Source organism: Protopterus annectens, chromosome 5.part0, assembly GCF_019279795.1.
Source record: "Protopterus annectens isolate FY-2018-M chromosome 5.part0, PAN1.0, whole genome shotgun sequence".
NCBI classification, from domain to species: Eukaryota; Metazoa; Chordata; order Ceratodontiformes; family Protopteridae; genus Protopterus; species Protopterus annectens.
The window spans coordinates 1,278,245,415-1,278,262,465 of NC_056735.1; the positions used below are offsets into that span (position 1 = coordinate 1,278,245,415).

At 42.0% G+C, this 17,051-nt stretch overlaps 1 protein-coding gene across 2 annotated transcripts in view; it reads left to right on the plus strand.

The window, feature by feature from the left end:
• The window catches only part of CIP2A (cellular inhibitor of PP2A), a 2,713,480-nt gene that overhangs the window by 1,923,491 nt on the left and 772,938 nt on the right, over positions 1-17,051 (plus strand). For both annotated transcript variants that reach the window (XM_044071100.1, XM_044071101.1), the window contains one exon: positions 105-179. In XM_044071100.1, coding sequence (XP_043927035.1) covers positions 105-179 — 75 coding nt within the window. The remainder of the gene's footprint in view (positions 1-104; positions 180-17,051) is intronic.

Here is a 17,051-nt window from a genome sequence, read left to right on the forward strand (position 1 = left end):
TGAAGAGTGCAAAAGGAAATGTCTGACAGGTTTTAAAAACTTTAGTATCACATTTTTGTACAGCAGCATGAGTTAAGACATTAAAATAATTTATTTTCTTTCAGATAAAAGAGCAGTTCAAAGATGTGAGGATTTCAGAAATAATGGACATTTATGAACAGAAGCTTTCTGCACTAGCAGTAAGTACAGCTGGAATTCTGTTGCTTAATTTAATATACTGGATGTTATTTAACATACAATATGTAATCTTTAAATATATTCTTATCAGACCACATCAATGTGATTTTTACATTGCTAAGATGTATAGTATTATACAAACATTTAGATCTGATGTTATCCATTTCATTATTCATCACATCTGGGTCTTAGATCCAGTGTCAGATCTGATCCAGCACTTTACAGACCAGATTCAAGGCTCGAGCTCCTCCCACTCCCATAATCCATTTCTGCCTTCAGACCCTCAGATCTCATTTGTCACATTGTGCTACAGACATGATTCAGGCTCGCAGCATTCATTCAGTGTATTTTTCTTGAAGAATTGTCAGTTAAGTGTTCTAATTTTTTTTCTTGGGGGGTGGGGGGTTAGTTTAGTTTTGTGTAGTTAGTCTTCTTACTTCCTTCCCTTCCTTCTTTGTAGCTCTTGTTCAGTATTAGGTCTGCCTTTCCTGTCTTTTGATGTTGGCGCCTTTATTCCCGTCCCTCCCCCTTAGTGTTTTTGGGCTTGTGTGTGTGTGTGCTTAGTCCAAGTTTTTTGCTTTGGTGCAGTTTGGGGACTTTGTAGTTGGCTTGTTGTTTTTTCTTTGTGCTGTGTGTGCATGTGTGTGCGTGTGTGTGCACGTGCGCGCTTTGGTAGGACCATGTCTGATAAACCTACCGGGTTTAAGAGATGCTCATCTTGTGGACATAAGATTTCTAACTCTGACGCCCACAAGAAGTGTGTTTATTGTTTAGGATACGACCACTTCGAGGCTGAATGTGCCGTGTTCAATCCTTGAGCGTTGGCAGATCGATGTAATAAGCTTCTGCTCAAGGGCATGGCCAAGGGGGTCCTTTTTTGTCTGCTCCCCCTCTTCCAGTGGCCATAAATAGTCCAAGAGGAAGCCTCCTCTGCCTCCCCGGGGGCTTCTCCTCTACTTTCTCAGAAATGGCTGAAACTCTTGGATCGCAATCCTTTGGATCCAAAGCAGTCCACTCCAGGGTCAAATCTGAAGGCTCAGGATCCGTCCTTCAGACCCAAGATCTCCTTGGATCGGAGACCTTCGGATCCAACCACCATTCCCTTGGTCTTTCTTAGCCCCCTCTGATCCAGGGCAGGCTGATCCTCAGGGCTTGGATCTAACGCATTTGTGGGATCCGGAGCTAGTGGTTCTAGGGTCCCTGGTTGGATCTTCCAGGGATCCAAAATCTTTGGATCCTAGATGTCAGAGCTGTTCCCCGGATCAGGAATGCCATAGACTGGTGATGGGAACCTGGCAGGCTTCCCCTTCTAAATCCACTCATTCCTGTACCTTTTCCAAGGTCCTTTAGGAACATCTTACCCTCATACATGGATAGGATGCTGAGGAGTTTCCTTTAGGCCCAGATAAAGATGGGGTCTCAGTGTCCCCGGTCCGTTTGGGCTCATGGAGATCTGAGGCCCCTAAATTGGCTTTTCTTCTTCCGATTCCGATGATTTTGGAATCCTGGGACCTGGCCTTCCCTGGGATAGATGACCAGGGAATGGTTGCTTTCCCAGTTCTTCCAGGGTCCCTGACTAGCTCGGTCCCTGTGGTTTCAGACCAGAGCAAGTCCCATCTTTGAGAGGTTAGCAAAAGGTCCCTGGGGGGAGGGGTTCTGGTCCGAGTTTTTTGGATTGTCCCCTTCCTTTGGGGGCATTGGCCTTCGACAGCTCAGGGCCAGTATTGTCTGAGGGGCCCAGGACTAGGGTGGACTTCGCACCCCCTTCCCTTGTGGTTTAGGCTGTGGGGAATGGGGGCGGAGTTTTCTCCAGTCCTTCGGCCTTTTGGTTGATAGAGTGGACCTTCTCCAAGTCTTCGAAATACTGTATTCTGCAAAATATGCTTTGAAATAACTGTATTTTGTGAAATAACTGCACCATAATACTGTACACACAATTGCAAACACTTTGTACACTTCATATATTTTGAATAGCTTTAGTTAATGTGAAAAGTTAGCACATAGTGAAAAAAAAACGTGGTCGTTTTCCCCTCTTTTGTACGTTTTATGAGATTTGGATATTATTTCAAACATTTTCATAATTATTTCAAGTGTTTTTTAATTAACATGGCACAGTTTCAAACATTTTGTTAAGAAATTTGTTTTGAGCATTCTGAGTACTTTGTCTTGTATTTGTAGCTAAAGAAATAATTTAAGCAAGTTTTCGTACCTGAAAGTTGTTTCTGACCTATTTTGTGAGTCGTTTAAGCAGTAGGGATGATCCACTCCTGTATAGCAATGCAATGTCTTTCAGCTATTCTAGGTTAGGAGTCATCACAACGGATCACCAGTCCACAGATTAATTGGCAATGGAGTTTTTATGGTGTGGAGTTGCCAGCCTGGCACCCAACCTTCACAGAAGACACACACACACACACACACACACACACACACACACACACACACACACACACACACACACACACACACACACGTTAAAACTCACTAAGCCGCAGAGAGGACATGCAGACTCTGCACAGAAGGCGCTCCTGCCGAGAATCAAACTGGAGAACCTCTTGCTGTGAGGCAACAACGCTAACCGTTGCATCACTGTGGCTTTCATGATCCACTCCTGTATATTCCTCTAATATTGACAGGTTGCCTCATGGCTGTGATTCTGGATCCATTCTGACACCATGTCATTCTTATATGCATTAAGATGATGTTGGTGCAAAAGTGTTTGTTTAAAGTATTTTATTAAGTACAAACACATCAGGATGAACATCAAGAACATTGACCTTAGACAAACTATCTAACTTGCTGACTGACTAGTAACATTGCATGCTTACACTCTGGCTGCTAACTCAAAATGGCACTCTGTCACACATGCTTAGTGGATACATATGCATGTTCTTGCTGACTGGGAAGCTTCTTAAAGGTGTACACACATGTTGATGTTCACCTACTACCATTATTGAATGCCAACCTGGGTCATAGCCGTCCATATTTTATAAGGAGGACGTCCCAGTGAAGAAAAAGCAAAAGACTAAACATGCTACTCCTGCTCCTAATGATCCACAAAGTGAATGGCAGTCCTTCACTCAGGGCTTGTTTAGTGCTTTGATGGCACTGAAGCCTTCTCAGAGAGTTTCTGTTCCAGCCCCCCGTTGGTCCTCTACTCCCCTAAAAAGAACCAGAAAGCAGGACTCCTCTGAAGAGGAGCTGGATTCAGATGAGGAATCCCTTCCTTACTCCTCTCAGATTCCCTCTCCTTTGGACTGTGAATCAGAGGAAGAGGAATCTAGCAGTCCTTTGAAGAGATTTCTTGTGGGGACACGATCTACAGGATGAGAAAATTCTTTAAATGAGATTGTGCTCAGGTTTCTGAGGAACATAAAATATATTACGAGTTGCAGCAGATGGATTCTCCTATACCTTCTGTTGTTCCCCCTGTTTTTGGCTATCTTGTTGGATGCATTTTACAATGTCTCTAAGGATCCAGACTCTCAGCCCCCTGCTCACAAGAAACCTGCTAGAGTCTGTAGGTTGCTTGAGGACTGTAAATTTTTTATGTGTCCTCCTGCTGCCCCCTCAGCCATTTCTGCAGCTTCTGACAAGTGTCCTGAATTGCTTCCTTCTCCCAAGTTACTGCCCTCTAATAAAGATAGCAGGACTATGGAAAGGCTAGGCAAGAAGGGTTTATACCTCTGCTACCTTGGCCTTTTAGGGCTGTTAATTATCAGACTGATATATCCAGGTATTTGTTGGCTCTCCTGTCCCAGGCCTCCAAGATTATTTCCGATCTTCCAGACTCTGAGGGTAAAACTTATGCCCTTTCCCTGTTAGGGACTTCCTCCTAGGTGACTCATAATTTCATCAAGTGTAGTTATGATGCAGCAGATGCTTCTTATAGGGATGCTGTTTTTGGGTCAATGATAAGGATGTTTTCTTGGCTTAGGTTTCAACCTTTGCCTGATAATATTAGGGCTAAATTGATGGATGGCCCTCTTGATAATAAACAAAGCTGCTGCTGCTATGTTTAAGTCCCTTCAGGATAAGGGCAAGGCTTTACAAGAACTTAAACATATTTGTTTCTCCTGTGTCTAACTTTTAGAGAAACTATTCCAATAAGCCAGCCTTTGTTCACAAGCAATTTTGCCCCCCTCCTAAGGGTAAAAAGGGTGATAAGTGGCTCCTTCTGCTAAGGCTACTCTGACTTCAGTGCTGTCTGACTATCCTATTCTTCCCAGACAGTTTATTTTCTCTCTCTCTCTCTCTCTCTCTCTGTTAGTCTTTGGCTACGGATTACTTAGGATTCCTGGGTGCTGTCCATTGTTCTCCAAGGGTCTTTCCTGGTTTGGAAATCCCTTCCTACTTTTATGAGTGTTTCTGAGCCCCCTCAGGAACAACTCTCCTCCTTTCCAGAGGTGCTGTGGGATCTTTTGACTCAGAGTACTATTGAAGAGGTGCCTGTGTCCAAAAGAGGGAGGGGTTTACTCCAGAATGTTTCTAGTATCCAGGAAAGATGGTACTTGGAGACCAGTTCTAGACCTGTCTCATCTAAACACTTTTCTGAAGGTGCCCTCCTTTCAAATGTTGTCCCTTCAGACTTTGCTCCTTCTCTTGCTTCTATAAGCTTATATGGTGTCTCTGGATCTAAAGGACGCATATCTCCATAGCCCGATCCATCCACTTTTCATGAAGTTTTTACATTTCTCTGTTGCTTCCTGGCATTTAAAGTTCCCTGCTTAGCCCTTTAGCCTTTCTGCTCCCCCAAGGTTATTCACCAGATGCGTTGCTACTGTTATTACCTTTTGCAGGATTCAGGGGATCCAAGTATTTCCTTACTTGGACAACCTCCTGTTTCGGGCATTCTCTCCAGAGATCCTGTTACAAAATCTTCATTTTGTCAATTCCCTTTTGCAAAGCCTGGGGTGAACAATAAACTTCAGTAAGTCTTTTCTGACTCCTTCTCAAGACCTTGTTTTTCTGGGGTGCAGGATCCAGATGGTCCCTGTGCTGGCATCCCTGCCTCCTCCCAAGGCCTTGACATTTATTTCCTACTTTCAAACTCTTCTTCCTCTGGCCTCTATTACAGCCAGGGAGTTTCTGAGAGCTCTGGAATTCATGGCATCCACCATCCCAATGCTTCCTGTGGCCAAACTCCACATGAGAAAGTTTGTGGTTCCTGAAGTCAGTTTGGCTTTAACATTCACATCCTCTAGACTTTGTACTTCTTCTACCTTGTCTCAAGAAGGAAATTCAAAGGTGGAGCAAACAGTTGTCTGTAAATCCAGGGCTCTCTTTTCATCTCCCTCTTCCCTCTCAGAAGCTGTTCACAGATGACTCAGACTTGGGATGGGGAGCAGCTTTTGGCCCACAAAAGGTGCAGTGGGTATGTTCACCTCCTCAACAGAAAGAGCACATCAATATCAAAGAGATGAGAGCTGTTCTGCTGGAATTTCAGGCTTTTCATCCTCTCTTCTCCCCAGGACCTCTCAAGGTATTTACAGATGATACCACAGTGAGGTGGTATGTAAACAGACAGTGGGGACAAGATCTTATCTTCTTTGGTGGTTGGTACTCCTAGTGTGAGATCTTGCTGTCCAGTATCCAGTGATCCTTCAGGAAGTTTACATTCCCTCAAGTCAAAACATTGTGGCAGACACTCTGAGCAGGTCCTTAACTTAATCCTACAAATGGATGCTTCACAGGGATGTGTTTCTGGACATTGTCCACTGGTGGGGTACTCCTCAAATAGATCTTTTTCCCTCCCCTCTGAACAGACAACATCCTCTATTTTGTGCCAGAGTCCCTGGTCCTTTGGCTTGGAAGGTGGATGCCCTATCTTTTTCTTGGAAGGGGATGCTTCTTTACTGTTTCCCTCCCTTCCTCCTCATTACAAAAGTACTGTTCAAAATTCAACAGGATGCTCCCAAAATCTTGGTTGACTCCCTTTTGACTGAGACAGGATTGGTTCCCTCTTCTGCATTTAGCCAAAAGCAATCATCACAACTTACTTCACAGGATGGATCTTCTCACACAGGACAGCGGATGTATCATCTAGCCCCACCTGTCCACTCTTCAACTGACACTGTGGGTGATAGGACTTTAATTCCACAGACACCTTTTTTTCTGAGAGCGTGCTTGGGGTCCTGCAGGAGGCCAGGAATCCCAGTACTAGGAAATCCTATTTATCCAAATTGAAGAGGTTTTCTGTTTGGTGTCTCTCTTGTAACCTAGATACACCTTTGGTGAATGTTCCTTTGCTTCTCTCTTATCTGTGTGAATTGCTCAGCGCTGGGTTGGCTCCTCCTCCTGTTAAGGCCTGCTTATCTCTGTTTGTCTACCTTAATCTCCTCCATTAACTTTTAGGTTTAAGGCTGAACAATTCCTTAAAGGCATCCTTCATATTAGGCCTCCCAGGAAGGCCTTTTCCTCCTCCCTCCAATCTCAATTTTGTTTTGGAAAAATTGACTCGGGCTCCTTTTGAGCCTGCAGCTTCAGCTTCTTTGCAGCATCGTTCTTGGAAGACTGTACTTTTGTTAGCCCTTACTTGTGTCAGATGGGTATCTGAGCTCCAAGCCCTTATGGCTTGTCCTCCTTTTTTGGTGTTTCATAAGGACGGGGTACTCTTGCATACTAATCTTTCTTTTATGCCCAAGGTGGTGAATTATTTGTCCCTTAATCAGTCTTTTCATTTACCCACTTTTTTCCCTTCTCAGTCTGCCAGTGAGAAGGTGCTGCATGCATTGGATGTGCATAAACAATTCATATTTTATTTGGATAAGACCAAAATCTGATCAGGTCTTGTTTCCTTTCATCCTAGGTCCTTAGGATTAGCTGTATCCAAGCAAACTACTACTACTTAGATCTAAAAAGCTGTTTATTTTTGTTATTCCTTTCATGGTAAGAGCCTTTCTTATTCTGGTAAGGCTCATTCTACTAGGGCTGTGGCTTCTTCTGGTGCTTTTTTTCAAGGGTTTGGATGCTAACTGTTTTCTTGAGGCAGCTACCTGGACTTCTGTGCATGCATTTACCAAACACTACAAGTTGAATGGAATCTACAGAGCTAGAGCTCGTTTTGCTAGGGCCATCCTCCATGGTTTCCTAGAGGGATGTGCTGGTCCTTCCTCCTCCCAAGTTTCTTCCTGAGCTTTGGCACTCTCTCTAATGTAATGAATATTGAAACAGTGAAGAGAAGGACATATACCGTTATGGTAAGATTTTACACAATTGCACTTTCTGTTCAGAGAAGGACATACAACGTTATGGTAAGATTTTACACAATTGCATTTTCTATTCAGAGTGGACTTAATAATTTGGGTGTCCCTTGGAATAAGTGTCTCATCTGAAGAAGTAGTTATTGCTTTGCAGATTCTGTGGAAATAAAACCACTACACATTTTGGATCTTCATCTGGTGATGGGCATCTGTCTCTAGGTTATGGATTGGTGGGCCTTCCCAGCTCATCTCTGGTGCACCTTCCATTCCTGCAGTTATTCCTGTTGTTCTCAGCAGATGTTTCCTTGCACTTGGGAAGGCAATAACTCATCAAGGGTACTCTTTGGTTGTAAACTGGTTCCCCAAAGTGGGTGTACTAATTTAATAAATCCATCAACAGTGATTGCTTTTATGTTGGTAAGACCAATAGGCAACTTAAAGAAAGAATTTGTAATCATCTTTATGATATTAAGAACAACAATATGCAGAATGCTTTGGCCAAACTTGTCAGTGAATGTAAAAACAAAGTCATGGAACCCAAACTGCTGTTAAAATGTTGAACTCTTTCATTCCCAAATATTGTGGGACTTCATCAGAATAATTACCAAACATGTAGAAAGCTTTTAAATAGGTGACTGCTGGTGACATGTTCAGTTAAAACGTAATTAATAATTAATATTAAGCAATAATTAGCTAAAAATGTTGATTTAAATCAAATATGTATAACTAAAAATATATATTCATGCCTTAAAATATACACTTCTAATAATATAAAATTGTGTTCTTTATATAATTGTCTAACTCTTGAGCTCCTCCCTCTATAATGCCCTAGTCCGTTCCCAGTACCCCAGATCTTGTTTGCTATTGCCGCCATCTCACACAGACATGGGATCCTTTTCTTGTAGCATTTGCTGCTGCTGCTGTTACTTCTGAAAGTAAGAAAAATTGAATCATCTGTAATTTATTTTTCTTCTTTGTTAAACCTCCCTCTTAGTTCTTTAGACTTTCTGCATCAGGCTTTCTACTATTTAAATAGTAAATTCTTTTAATTACCATTACTGGTACTTTGTCTTTTTCTCTTTCTCCTTTGTCTTTCCTACCCTGTTCAACAGGGTAATTATTTTTACCATTGGTAGTATTCTTCCTTTATATAAAAAAAAAAAAAAAAAAAAAAAAAAAGAGAGAGAGAAAACTATTCTTACCTATGTATTTCTTACCTACAGTGGGTTTTTTTTGTACTGTTAGGACTGAAAGGTTTTAAAAAAATGCACTTTTTACAGGCATAAAATCCCCAACTCTGATGCCAAAAAGAATTGCATTTACTGCTTGGGTCAGCTCACCTAAATAGAAACTGCTCAATCTTTGCAGTCTTTTATTCTCGAGCCATAGCTGACAGAAGAAATAAACTGGTTCTGAAGGGTTTGCCTCCTCCCTCATCTTCCGGAACTCAAACCCCAAGTAAGCAGTCAAAAGCTCCATCGGAGCACAGGAAGCGGTCACTTCTAAAGTCTCCCAACACTCCATCAGAGCCACCATCCAAAGTTGCTAAATTGTCGGATCCAAATGACATAAAGTGGATCTTAAGTACTCTGATCTGAAACCATCGGATCTCCAAGTGATTCCTGCTAGTCCAACCAATCAAGTTATGGATCCTAAGTCTTCGGATCCGAATACTAGTACTTCAAACACTCTGAGAACTCATTCGCCTAAGTTCCCCATTGATCCCATTTCCCTTGGGCTATATTCTCCATTTATGCAGACTCCAAAAACCACGCCATGCCTCAGTCAACCACCTCATCTATTGGGTCTTCCAGGAGTCTATGTGACTAGGATGATGCGAAAGTTCCTCCGAGCTCAGATCCAGATGGGGGTTATCTCAGCTTCATCCCCTGTTGGATCCATGAGTCTTCCTGACACTGCTCACACAGGCTTATTTCCTTCTTTTATCTGACCTTCGGTTTTGGAACCTTAGGATCCAACAGCCCTGAGAGTTCTGTAGTCTGATCCGAAGAGAATTACTTCGATTTTGACAGTATCCCTAACCGGTTCTGTTATGCCTTCAGATCAGGACAGGTCTTGGAGCCAAATCATCAGTGTCTGATCCATGGGTTTGGGATCTACTCTGATGATGTCAGATCCATCCATGCCCCTTGGAGCCTTGGTGCTGGACAGGCTCATATCCGGTTCCCTCCTCCAGGCACAGATCTGGTCAGAGTGGTATGGGTGTCAATGGCCTCTCCAGGTCCATCTCCCTTCGAGGTTGTGGAAAGGGCTTTTTCTCTCCTAGAGAGCTGGTCTCTCACTTCTCGGATCCACCACATCCATCTCCTCTTCATTTCCGAGCTCTGAGTTTATCAGACCTATTCTACTGGGACAGCCAGTTCCACCAACTTCTAATCGGTCCCCATGAAGAAACTCACCCTCCTTGGAAGAGGACATGGCACATAGATCTCCCATTGGAATCTCAAACTGAAGATACTGATTTTGGGGATGGAGAAGGGTCCCCCAGATCACCCCCTGATTACCCCCTGATTAAACGTATTAGAAGTCCTTAAACAGAAAGGTAGTTGGCCTTCAAATAATCTGTATCCAGTCAGAGGAAGGGTGCAGCCCAAGAAATTCAAAAGTTACTAGATAAGAGTCATCCAGGCGGTCCCACCAGACAAAACAAAATTTGAAATTTAAGTTTCTTTTCAATGCCAAAAAAGATGAGGCCTGAGACCAATTTGGATCTAAGCAAACTAAATCAGTTCGCGAAAAAGTCAAAGTTATGAATGGTCACAGTTCCGTCCATTCTACGCAAGGGTATTTGGATGTGCTCCATAGATCTTCAGGTTACATACTATCACATCAAATGAACAGGCACTCCTGGATACATGCTTTTGGCTGGAGCCAGTCACTACCAATTCAGAGCACTGCCCTTTGGACCACAGCCCCTAGGGTGTTCACTAAATGTATGGCGGTGGTGGCAGTTCACTTGAGACTAAACGGACTCAGAGTGTTTCCATACTTAGACGACTGGATCATCACTGCCCCTACCATGCATTTCCTACAACAGTCCAAGGACTATTTGCTCCAGATTTGTCACTCACTAGGTATCACAGTCAATTATGCCAAATCAAACCTGACACCATTACAGAGCCTGGATTTTATTGGTGCACATCTGAATGCAACAATGCAAATTGCCTCTTTGCCTACTCATCGCATAGACATACTTGGATCTCAGGTTCATCAACTTCTATCTCAACTGACTCCTGGAGAGAGGCTAATTCTCCAAGCTTTGGGGACTATGGCAACAGCAATAGTTCTAGTTCCTTTAACACACTACTTTATCGTGTCCTTTAGTGGACTGTGGCTGTTCAGTGGTCTATTTTTCGACAACCCCTATCCTTTCCAATCAAACTTACATGAATATGCAAGCACCATATTCACTGTTGGATCTAATCAGACAACATTTACCTAGGCCAGCCATTTGTTTTTCCTCCCCCGCTGATTACAGTGACCATGGATGCCTCCCAGTTGGTATGGGGGGGCATTATTTGGGAAGGACTGTCCAAGGCACGTGGTTACCACAGGAGACCAATTCGCATATCAACATCCTGGAGATGTGAACAGTAGTTTTAGCATTGCAGGCAGTTGAAGATGCTCTTCCTATAGGGAGTACTGACATTCAAAACGACAATATGACTATAGTCTGGTACATCAACAACCAAGAGGGAACCTGGTCTTGACATCTCTGCAGGGAGGCTATGAGAGTGTGGCAATGGGCAGTCTCCTCCAACAGCTTTTGGTAGCAATGCACATTCTAGACAAATCCAACATACTAGTAGGCAAATTCAGCAGGTCCATTCTGATATCTCACAAGTGGTTTCTCAAACAGCAGCTGAGGAAGTTTTTCATCATTAGAGCCAGCCTTGCTGCATCCTCTTTGCATCCCCCCACATCAATAAGTGCAGCAGGTATTTTGCCCTGATCTCCCCTCTGGGGGAGTCACTGAGAGATGCTGTTGTCCACTTTTGGCCATCTGGTCTCCTTTCCGCTTATCCCCCACTTCCATTGATCTCAAAATTCCTACAGAAAGCAACTTGGTTGAAGAGCTCAGTCATCCTCATTGCTCCTTTCTGGCCTCACCAGGTGTAATTCCTCTTCCTTTGATCTCATCTTCTTTATCTTGCCTGGATACTGGACCCAACGCCAGCTCTTCTGTCACACCCCTCAGGGATGAATCATCCCAGTATCCCAGCCCTCAAGCTAACCAAATGGTTTCTCCAGTTCCAGTAATACCCAGACAGCCAAGGCTTTCTTCCCTAGTACATACCATTTATTATCCTCACAAAAAAGTCCACCAAAAAGGTTTACAAGAGAAAATGGAAAAGATTTTCCCTTTCGGCGTTAAACAACGTTGGAACCTTTTTATGCCCCTATATCTGCTGTTCTTGATTTTATGGCTACTCTTTTTAAAGGAGGAGCTAGTTTTCTGCAATTAAACTACAGTTTGCAGCCATATCAAATTTTTATACAGGAGATAAAATTTGTTGTTTTGATTTTTCCAAGTTATGTAAAGTTTTCTTGAATGGCACGCTGCTCCGTAAACCTCCAGTAAAAGATCCTTGGCCTCTGTGGGACTTGACAGTGGTACCATACGGTCTGAGTGAAAAACCCTTTGAACCTTCTGCAAAAATTGATTCTTTTAAAATATCTGCCTTTGAAAACAACCTTTTTGGTAAATATCACTTCTGCCAAAAGGATTTCTGAACTCCAAGCTCTTTCATCAAAGACTCCGTACATTATTTTCCATAAGGGCAGAGTTACTTTACGAACTAACCCTAGCTTTTTATCTAAAGTGGCTTCTGAATCTAACATTAACCAAGCCATTCATTTTCCTGTTTTCTTTCCAAAATTTTCAAACAAAGGAGAATACAAGCTACATCTTCTGGATGTGCACAGGCTTTTGATTTTATTTACACAGAACTAAAGAAATCAGGAAATCAGACCAGTTGTTTGTCTCCTTCTCAAAAAGTTAATTGATTTATCTAGCATCTAAAATTCCATTGGTTAAATAGATAACCAATTGCATTTCTTGAATCTATTCCCAACAAGGGATTTCTCTACCGAGATTGCTTAAAGCCCACTCAACTAGATCCATGGCCATTTCTGCTTTTTGGTCAAGAATGTCTGTTGATAATTGTGCAGTATCTGAATAGTCAATGCTCATATCTTTGTTACTCATTACAAAGTGGGCCTAATTTCCAGAAACAGAGTTGCCTTTGGGTTCAGTGATTCTCCAGAGTATCCTTCCATGAGGCCCACCCAAGATTCACATAGCTGCGGACTCTGTCACATTCGTTGAAGAAGAATGAAAAGGACAGCATCAGATTTAAAAGTTATGTACACACCATAACTAGGCATCTGTGTTGCCCATTTTTATTCTTCTTCAACCCCCCCCTTCCATCCCCCTTCCTATAAGCTTCTGGAGTGACCTGTTGTTTTTATTATTGGAACCTATAGGTCTGAGTTTGAGCCCTATTCTATTATCTGTCCCTTTCTCTAACTTCTTAATGTGGACTTTATGGCAACAAACTCGATCTGAGGTACTGGGGAAGGACTAGGCTGTTATGGATAGAGGGAGGAGCTCAAGAGTTGGATCCAAAGTCTGAAGTATGTGGTTGAGTTGGATCTGAGGATTGGATCCATAACCCATTCATTGAGGAAGAAAGGGGGTGGTACACTCCATCTAAGGCTAAACACTGGCATGAAACCATGAGGTTTATGAACTACTGTTTGCACCGTCAGAAGTTGTGCATATATTAGTGTATGTCTTCAAGTCAATTTAGGGTTTTGAGAGCTGGGCAGTAATGGGTTCTATAACATTGATTTGTAGCAAATTTGTTTATTTTATTATATACTGATGTAGTTTCTCAGTTAAGGAGAAACTTAAGTTAGTTAAAACTGGAGAGGCAAATAGCAGGGTAAGGAGAAAACAGAATGTAGCAACACTTTTCCTGGTTGTGTCAGAAAAGAAGTGGTTGACCTTGTAGAGACTGCCTAGATTTTTGTGTGTGTGTTTCTATTCTAACCACTATCACTTGGATTGTATTACTATTTCAGTTTGGTTTGTTCTTAGAAGGTATGGTAAAAGGGTCTTTTTGGGTGAACAATTTTAGTTATTTATTTATTTTTTTTGTGGAGTTAAGTAGTTGGTGAGCCAGTTTTCTATTGAGGCAAAAAAATATTTATAGTTGTCGTAAAGCTGATGGACTTTTTTGCTGTAGAGATGAGTGTGGAGTTGTCTGTGTAGTGAACTCCCATACAAAACTTATTGGAGTAATTATAGATGATAAATGTAAATTTGACCTGCATGTTCAAAATAACATAAAAAGAATCATGAAAAAATTATGAATGCTCTACAGACAAAAAACGTCCTTATCACCACTACCACCAAAACCACTATTGCCACTATCTACCTTCTTAATCTCTGTTATACAGTTTACCCACCCTAATCAATCTTCAGGCTTCAGTTAAAATGAGTTGGAGGCATGCTATAATAAGGGTGCAAAGTTTACCACTAAGAAACAATACCGCAGCCACCACTGTATTGCCCTTAAGGCTTTGAAATGGCCCAAACTGCCTTACCACTTAGATTACATGTAGTTCATCTCCACACACACATTCACAAAGCTGACTTCTGCCCTGCTTTTACTCCTATTTTCCATTTCTATCACTCTAATAAATTACTTCTATATAATGTTCATCATCATCTTAGCGTATACAAACCCCATAAATCGTCTGTCCAAGTTTTCCACTCATAATCTTTCACTAAAAATGGAATCCTATCCCTATACAAACTAGATCTACCTCTAACCTCTCCAACTTCAAGCGACTACTTAAATAAAACTTAGCTGTCCTCCTATACTATCCCAGGATGAACTAATCCCTTTCAGGAGCAGCCTTAGGTCAACTGATGCCCTAGGCAAAAGGGCTCCACAGCGCCCACACCCTAGTCTACCTACACCAAATAAATACTGGAAAAGCGCCCCTACTAGAGTGGCGCCCTAGGCAGCTACCTAGTTGGCCTATGCCTAAGGCCAGCCATGATCCCTTCCTCCTTCCACCACCAGCCTACTTTGACTATATCCAGAGAGAAGGAATTAGTAAAATGTATTTCTTAGACAAAGAACAATATATGTTTTTGCCAAGGCTATATTATCTAGTTATCTCTGTTATGCAAGGTCGGGAGTGGGTACAGTGGCAGTAGTCTCCCATGACCTTGGGGCATGATGAGGACTGCTGCCTCGGACTGTAACATCTCCTGTGGGGGAGGGGAGCCACCTTCCTTGCAACTTTCCAGGCCAATATGGAGCTGGTCACAGCACACCACCAAGGAGGAAGTGTGCCACACGATGACCAGGGCCTGCCTTCCCAGCTGGCTGACAAAGCCACTGAGTTGCATCTTCTGACCAGATCCCACCTGCTTACCTTTGAATGGTTTCACACCCTCTTTTCTACTTTCCCTCATGGTACTTGTCTGCTATTGGTCTCATGCTGGTGTTCAGCTTAGATGGAGTGTACCACCCACTTTCATCTGCATTCACAAACAACCAGCCTCTGGGAAGACCTGATCCTGGCACGCCAGGTGTCGCTATAGGCCTCATACTGTCCACAGGCCGAACCTCGATCACAAGGACATGGGCCCCCTAGGCAGTGCTAGGAAACGGACATCTGTACTGCACATTTACTTCTCAGTCTATTTAATGTCATCTCTAATAATTGCAGCTGGTGAATACTGACAATGTTCTTTTTCAGCTTGTTATAGCTGTCCAAATATTTGAACTATGTATGTATAGGGTCACACTGTAGGAACTGAAGCTGAATTTTTACTTCGTTAATATGTCACTCTTCTCTATCAAAGTTAACTAGATAATATAGCCTATTGTTCTTTGTCTAAGAAATACATTTTACTAATTCCTTCTCTCTAGATATAGTCTATAAGTAGGCAATATGAGACAGAGAATAGTTGGAGTTTTTTTGAGTCTGTCCATATATGACAAGTGTTTAAGGCCTAGAATCCTCTTTGTGAGGTACTTTTGCGGCCTTTCCAGTTGTTGCAGGTGTTAAGTGAGGTACATGCTAAATGGGGCATTGTACTCGTTGATTGGCCTAATGAGGGAAGAGTAGAGGGAGACAATGACCTCTTTCGTCCTGGATGCAAAATCCTTAGTAATGAGATGTGCCACATAAAAGGACTTTCTGACCACAGTGGTAATGTGGTGGTCGAAAGAGAGGTTGCTGTCAACCTGTGTTCCCAGATATCTTATAATGCTTTCTGTGTTCAGTGGACTACCATCAACGTGGTAATTCATGGGAACTGGGTTTTTCCCAAAGGGCATTGAGCTTAAGCCCATGGTTCTGACACCAGTTGTCAGTCTCAGTGAGACATAAAAAAAAAACTAGGCAGTCTCTACATGGCCAACCAGTTCTTTACTGGCACAACCAAGAAAAGCATTGCTTCTTTGTCTTCTCCTTACCCTGCTATATTACTGTTCAGTTTTAACTAACTTAAGTTCCTCCTTAACTGAGAAACTGCATCGGTATATAATAAATTAGCCAAATTTGCTACAAATTTAAACTGACTTGAAGCCACACACACTTACATTTGCACAACTTCTGACAGAGCAAACAATAGTTCTTAAACCAGCGCTATGTCCAAGCCTGGAATCTGTCATACTCCCCAAACAGAGTCCTACAATCTAGTGACAAAAGACTTCTTGCCATAACTAAATCCAATAACTCTGCAGGAGACTGGGTTCTAGCTATGTTTCAAGAGCATGGAGCTCAGTATCACTTTCTCTGGGACAAATTGATGAGCTAAATTCTTTCAAAATTAAACTTAAGCAACATCTTAAAAATAATTGGCTCTGTACTTGTGATAGTCTAGGTTAAGACTATGTACCTTGAACTAATACTATGCAAGGTACTCATAATTTGAATTTTAAGACCTGTCCTAATTGCACCGTGCTGAATTTTCCTCTCCTTTTTAAGTCCTTGTGCTGCTTGTCCTCTGCCATTTTATTGTACTGTAATTTTATATGCCTGTTTTCTCTGGAGCTTCTATCTCTGTATGTACTCTTGCTCCTTATCTTGTATACCATTGTATTGTATGGTATGTTGATTCATATGCCTATTTCTGAAATTTACAGTAATATACTGACTAATATGTACTGAATGTGATTTATTTATTTATTATGTATTTGCCATTTGTTAACCGGGTTAGTCTAGCTGGGAAGATGCCCTTTTTCAGCAGAGACCTGAGGAGAAAAGCTCCAGATACAAAGATTACAGATAGTTAAAAAGAGCAATACAGATAAAAACAAAAAAAAGAGAATCTTATTCATATTTAACAATCATTACAAAGGTACATTTAATAATCTTAAAATAGCATGTAAATGATACAGTTGTATGGTAATAAATAGGGGAAAAAGAAAGGAAGGACTGATAAGTAGGCAAGTCTTACTCATAGCGTGGAGTCAAAGCAGGGAAAATAGTGGGGAAGGGGCAAGGTAAGAGGATGAAAGACATAGGTGAGAGTTGTCTGATACAGTAAATAGGGATTAAGAAAGAGGTACATCGTTACTGAAATGGAACCAGAAATATGACTATTTCTGTGGAGCTGTT